Below are 5967 nucleotides of genomic sequence, written 5' to 3'. Positions count from 1 at the left end.
CGAGCTGGCATCGGCCATGCTCACCGCAGCCAAAGGTGAAGCCAGACGCTGGGCCGGTGCTTGGAGCCCGGGCCTGGGAGCCAGGACTCTGGGGTTCTGCCCCAGCTCCGGGAGGGGAGCAGGGTCCTGTGGTTAGAGCAGGGGGGCCGGGAGCCAGGACTCCTGGGTTCTGCCCCAGCTCTGGGAGGAGAGCGGGGCCCTGTGGTTAGAGCAGCGGGGCCGGGAGCCAGGACTCTGGGGTTCTGCCCCAGCTCCGGGAGGGGAGTGGGGTCTAATCGTCACAGTGCAGAGGGGTAGAGTTGGGCACTAGGTCTCTTGGGATCTAATCCCTTCTCTGCCACTGACTGAGTGCCCAGGTCAAGTCCCTTGCATGGCCCCATGCTGATCCCATGGGAGGACGAGGAGACCGCGGAGCCCTGAGCTTCTGTGATAGACGCTTGTTCCTCTGGGCCAGGCAGGGCCCCCCCAATCCCCTTCACATGGGAAAGGACGTGAGATAGCCTGGGGCCGGATCAGAGCTGGCGCCCCCTAGAGGGGAAAGGCCCCGTGCCCCATTCCCGCCCCGCCTGGGCCAGCCAGTCCCCACCCTGCTGCCAGATGGGAGCCGGCACCCCCTAGAGGTGAAAGGCCTCTTGCCCCATTCCTGCCCCCCCGGGCCAGCCAGTCCCCACCCTGCTCCCAGATGGGAGCTGGCGCCCCCTAGAGGGGGAAGTCTTTGTAGCCCCTTCCTGAGGCTCAGAAGCTGGGCCCCTGTGATCGCTGGGCGCTGCGGGCGTCAGCCCCTCTGGGAACCAGGCCTGTGGGGGCTCGAGTTGGGCTCCCCCAGTTCCTAGCCCTGCAGCTTTGCAGATCCTCTTCCCCTGGGCGTCCCAGCCACCCCTGGGGCTAATCTCTGCCCCCATCCCTGGTCTAGGAGACCCCAAGTGGCTGCACACGGTCCTGGGGTCCATCCAGCAGAACATCCACTCCCCTGCCCTCCTGTTCAAACTCGCCCAGGACGCCTGTAAGACTGCGACGCCGGCCAGCGCCCCGCCGGACGCCACGCTGCTCAACATCTCCCTGGAGCTCGGCCTGCAGGTATGGGGCGGGGGGAACGACGGCTGCGTCCCCACTGGAGGAGTGTGAAGATCTTGACAGACCCGATTGCTGCGGTCGCTTGCCCAGCACTGACATGCAGCCACCTCTGGGGTGGGGCGCAGCGGCTGCTTAACAGCACGCAGTGGGAAGGGGGTGGCATCTAGTGGTTAGAGCGGGGGTGGGCTAGGAGTCAGGACTCCTGGGTTCTGCTCCCAGCTCTACCACAGATTCACTGAGAGACCTGTGCTGTGACCCCTCCCCGCGTGCTCTCAGCCCCTCTGGTGCAAGGCTCCGTAAGAGCTCTAATCCGAGCGCACGGCAGCTGTAGACGGGATCCCTGCTGTGGGGGCTCTGTCTTGTGGGGGCTGTGGCCCGGCCACTGTCACGAGCTGTCACTCTTCCCCCCCCCCCCCTTGCAGGTGATGCGGATGACTCTGAATACCATGACCTGGCGCCGGAGGGAGATGGTGCGCTGGCTGGTGAGCTGTGCCACGGAGATCGGTGAGTGGGGGAGCTGGGGGGGGGCATTGGCGCCCTCCCCCCGTAGTGATACCCCATGAATGGCCCTTGGCCCAGCTAACCCCCACACCCCACCCCTCTAACACGGCACCTGGTGCTCCCGGCTCATAGCATGAGTCTACCAACCCAGCATGGCTGGGAGCCAGGACGCCTGGGTTCTCGTCCCAGCCCTGGGAGGGGAGTGGGGTCTAGTGGTGAGAACAGGGGACGGGTAGGGCTCCTGGACTCCTGGGTTCTCGTCCCAGCCCTGGGAGGGGTGTGGGGTCTAGTGGTGAGAACAGGGGATGGGTAGGGCTCCCGGACTCCTGGGTTCTCGTCCCAGCTGGAGTTGGGCAAGGTGCTGTCTCTTTGGATGGGGAGATCCCTGCCCGCTGTGGGGTTCGCAGGCTGGGCGGGCGGGTGGAGACCCATGAGCTGCACTGACCCCGCCCCTCCCCCCAGGAGTGCAGGCGCTGATGAACATCATGCAGAACTGGTACAGCCTCTTCACCCCCATCGAAGCCACCACCATCGTGGCCGTGACGGGCACCACCCCGGCCACCCTGCTGCGCCTCAACCTGGCCTTCGGCCAGCGGGACGAGCTGTGTGCCCGGGCCCGGGCCGTGGCCCTGCAGTGCGCCATGAAGGACCCGCAGAACTGCTCGCTGCCGGCCCTGACCCTGTGCGAGAAGGACCACGCCGCCTTCGAGGCCGCCTACCAGATCGTGCTGGACTCGGCCGCCGCGGCCGGCATGGGCCACTCCCACCTCTTCACCGTGGCCCGGTACATGGAGCACCGGGGGCTGCCCCTCCGCGCCTACAAACTGGCCACCCTGGCCTTCTCCCACCTCAGCATCGCCTTCAACCAGGACACGCACCCGGCCGTGAACGACGTGCTCTGGGCCTGCTCGCTCAGCCACTCGCTGGGCAAGAGCCAGCTCTCGGCCATCGTGCCCCTCATCATCCAGAGCGTGCAGTGCGCCCCCATGCTCTCCGACATCCTGCGCCGCTGGAGCCTGCCCCCGCCGGGCCTGGCCGCCCTCTCAGGCCGCCGCCACGCCGCCAAGCCCCCCGCCGCCCCCGGCCTGGACAAAGCCCCCCTGTGCCAACTGCTGGAAGCGGCCATCGCTGCCTACGTCAGCACCACCCACTCGCGCCTCACCCACATCAGCCCCCGGCACTACAGCGAGTTCATCGAGTTCCTGTGCAAGGCCCGCGAGACCTTCCTGCTGGCCCCCGACGGGCACCTGCAGTTCGGCCAGTTCCTCGACAACCTCAAACAGACCTACAAGGGCAAGAAGAAACTCATGCTCCTGGTGCGGGAGCGATTTGGCTAGGGGGCGGGGCCACGGGCTGATCCTCTTCCTCCCCCTCCCCCTTTGGGTCAGTTGCGGGGGGTCTATGGATTCAGCTGGGGAACCCCCACATCACTGCCCCGTGAGGGTGGGGTTGGTTTGACATGGGGGGGCCTCCCACTATTCAGTTAGGGGGGAGCCTCATCTGACTGGGGGTCCCCGGGCTAGGACTTGGTCAATGGGGGAGGACTCTGTACCCTTTTGAAGGACCCCGTTTCTCTCCAGTGTTTAATTTATATTTGGGGGGGCGGACTCATGGTGGGGTTGTAGGAGTCGCAGATTTCAGTATTACCGCAGGATGGCTGCGGCTACCGGCTGTCTGCCTTGAAGGAGCCGAGCCCAGGGGTCGGAGCTCGGCAGAAGCAGCTGGTGGTGGGGCCAGCCTGGGTTTGATGGGGAGTGGCTGGGGGCCCGATCCTAGGGCAGGAGGGGCCCGGGCTTGGGCTTGGCGGCAGCTGTGAGATGGTGTGATTTTAGCCAGCACCTTGGGGGCACTGCTGGTTTCCTGCTGCTCTTCAGCGAGGTGGGGGGGTCCCGTAATTCTTGGAAATAAGCCCTTTCTCCACCCCAGCTCTCCCGGAGTCAGTACCATTTTTGCCCATAAATTCCCTCTTGGGACTTTGAACCTGTGACAGCAGAAGCCCCCACATGTCCTACCTCTCCCCCCCCAGCAGTGAAGTGGGGGGAAGCAGGGCATGGGCCGCATGCTCCGGCTCCTCCATCCCCCTGTGCCAGTACCTGAGTTGTTTTCCCTGCTGGCATCTTGCAACGGCAGGGAGCCGAAGACTTAACCCCGGGGAGGGGCCCGGCCAGGCCCTCGGCTCCTTTGGCCCTACCCAGCCCCAGCCTTTCGAAGGGCTAAAGGACCCCTTCCGAGGCAGTCCCGGTCGCTGTCTGCCAATGGCAGCCGCTGGCAAAGGCTGGATGGATCCAGCCCAGCAGGAGGCGGGAAGCCAGAGGGGACCTGGGTCTTTCTGCAGTGCCCATCCCCCTGGTATCGGAGCGGCTCTGATCTGGCTCTGCAGCGAGAAGGGAGTGGGACCAGCCCTCGTTCAGATCTCGGAGAGGCCAAGCTGCAGGGCTCGTCTGGCCTTATTTCTAGCCTGACCGTTCCCGCGCTACCTCCCAAAACCATCTCCAGGAACGGGCGGCTCCGGCCCTGATCCCTGTGCCCGGCACCTGCCACCTCTGACCTCTGGGGCTGCCTCTCTCCCAGCACGGGGCAGCCGGGCGAGGGGGACAAGCGCCTGCCTGCCCATCTGGTGCTCCCAGCCCCAAGCCGCCGGCCTGGTGGATTTCCTGCGGTTCTTTTCCAGCTGGGGGGGGGGGGGTTCTTTCCAGGTGACTATTTAGGGACCAACCCCCCCCTTATCTGGTCCTGTCTTCCCCCCCCTCTCCCCCCACCCCCAGTATTTCTGCTCTAACCCTGCGGGGGGAGGGAAGATGTAGATGAATCCAGGACCCAGTTGCAGGGGAGGGGGGGGGCTAAATCGATCCCAGCAAAGAAAGGGGGGGGTCCCTGATCCAGCCTGTATTGCAGCCCTGTGGGGCTGGGGGTGTGATCTGTTCTGCAGACACCCCCAAGTGAAGGATTCCTAATCTGGTCTCTCCCAGCGCAAGGCTCAGGGGGGCAGAAAGCTTTCCTGGTTCGTAACAGTGCTCGTTTCATACCTCAACCCTCCCCCTGCTTCAGGCCAGAACAAGACTAGGAGACTGGAGGGGTTTTTGTTTTTTTTTCTACCCTGGTGGGAGGGGGGGCGGCGTAATTTCTCAGTCTCCGCCAGAGGGTGCCCTCCCCCCTCTCCAAAACTCCATTTTCCTCTGGCTAAATTCTACTCAGGAAAGACGCCCGGGCACGTTACAAACTCGATTCTTGTGAAGATGAGATAATCTAAAAGAGATTAATATATATGAAGAGAGGGTCTGAGATGACCTGGGGGGAGGGGGGGGCTGTTTGATTTTGATGCTCCATGTCCCTTGAGAGCCGAGGAGGGGCAGACGATATTCTTCTATATTGCACAGCTCGGGTGAGGAGCCCTCCGGATCTGGTTTGTTCCTTACCGGTCATTGTTGGTTTGTTTGTTGGTTTGTTTGTTTCCCTGCCTATATTACAAAAAACAACAAAAAAAATCATGTAATTTTGTAATTTTTTTCTATTTATTGAATTGTTTATTGTATTGTATTTTTTGTAAAAGTTTTAACATTAAAAACACGACTTTTTTGGTTTCTTCTTGGTGCCAGCGGTGGGGGCGGTTGAGTCTTTTCACGCTGGAGGATGGGAATTGAGAAGAAGGGTTTTCTCTGGCAGAGGGGGACGAATATGGAACAGCCTCTGCTGGGAGCAGCGGGGGCCAGGCTGCGCTTAGCCAAGGGGGCTGGTTACGCACATGGCCGCCTGGCACCGGGACAAGGCCGTGCAGACTAGGCCTGGCCCCGCTGCAGGGATCATTGGGTGGGGGAGGCCTGGCCTCCATATGAGGTGGGGCTGGTGAAGGAAACTGGGGGGCAAATTCAAAACTGATCAAAGGAAACACATTTCTCACCAATGTGGCATTAGCCTGCGGCACCTGCTGCCACTTGAGCTGGGCACTGCCCCAACCCAGGCTGAGATGGGGGGGAGCATTGTGCTGGGGGAGGGGGTCACTAACAGTCGTGGTGCTAAAGAACTTAATTACCTGCCCCCGGGAACACTGGACGAGGAAGCGACGTGACCAGGCAGAGCTGGGGATTAAGAACCAGGTTGTCGGAGACCCAATGACCTTCCCCCAGGACCATGCTTTGGGTGGAGGAGGTGGTCAGGACTCCTGGGTTCTATGCCCGTGTGTGTGTGGGGGGGGGACTGAGAGTCAAGACTCCTGGGGTCTATCCCCAGCTCTGGGAGGAGGAGGAGGGGGGCTGGGAGTCAGGACACCTGGATTCTATGCCCAGCTCTGGGAGGGGAGGGGGGGTTAGGATGCCTGGGTTCTATGCCCAGCTGTGGGGGGTAGTGGTTAGATGGGGGGGTGTCAGGACGCCTGGGTTCTATGCCCAGCTGTGG

General features: G+C 62.7%; 1 protein-coding gene across 1 annotated transcript; it reads left to right on the top strand.

The window, feature by feature from the left end:
• The first annotated feature begins 6 nt into the window (after positions 1 to 6).
• LOC112106665 (zinc finger SWIM domain-containing protein 4) lies at positions 7 to 2912 on the top strand. Its single transcript, XM_026647150.1, has 4 exons — positions 7 to 35; positions 914 to 1077; positions 1497 to 1578; positions 2038 to 2912. Exons 1-4 carry the CDS (start codon positions 17 to 19, stop codon positions 2910 to 2912), a joined length of 1140 nt encoding a protein of 379 aa, XP_026502935.1. The 5' UTR covers positions 7 to 16.
• The last annotated feature ends 3055 nt before the right edge of the window (positions 2913 to 5967 follow it).

This window comes from Terrapene carolina, unplaced genomic scaffold, assembly GCF_002925995.2.
Source record: "Terrapene carolina triunguis isolate 2854851 unplaced genomic scaffold, T_m_triunguis-2.0 Scaffold51362, whole genome shotgun sequence".
Lineage (NCBI taxonomy): Eukaryota > Metazoa > Chordata > Testudines > Emydidae > Terrapene > Terrapene triunguis.
Note: the sequence above shows the minus strand (reverse complement) of the source record. Positions and strands in the feature narration are given on the sequence as shown.

Excerpts from the sequence above, each read along its gene's own strand:
- LOC112106665 (XM_026647150.1), top strand. Across the intron at positions 1,078-1,496 it reads CCCTGGAGCTCGGCCTGCAG|GTGATGCGGATGACTCTGAA; the intron begins GTATGGGGCGGG and ends CCCCCCTTGCAG. Across the intron at positions 1,579-2,037 it reads GAGCTGTGCCACGGAGATCG|GAGTGCAGGCGCTGATGAAC; the intron begins GTGAGTGGGGGA and ends CCCTCCCCCCAG.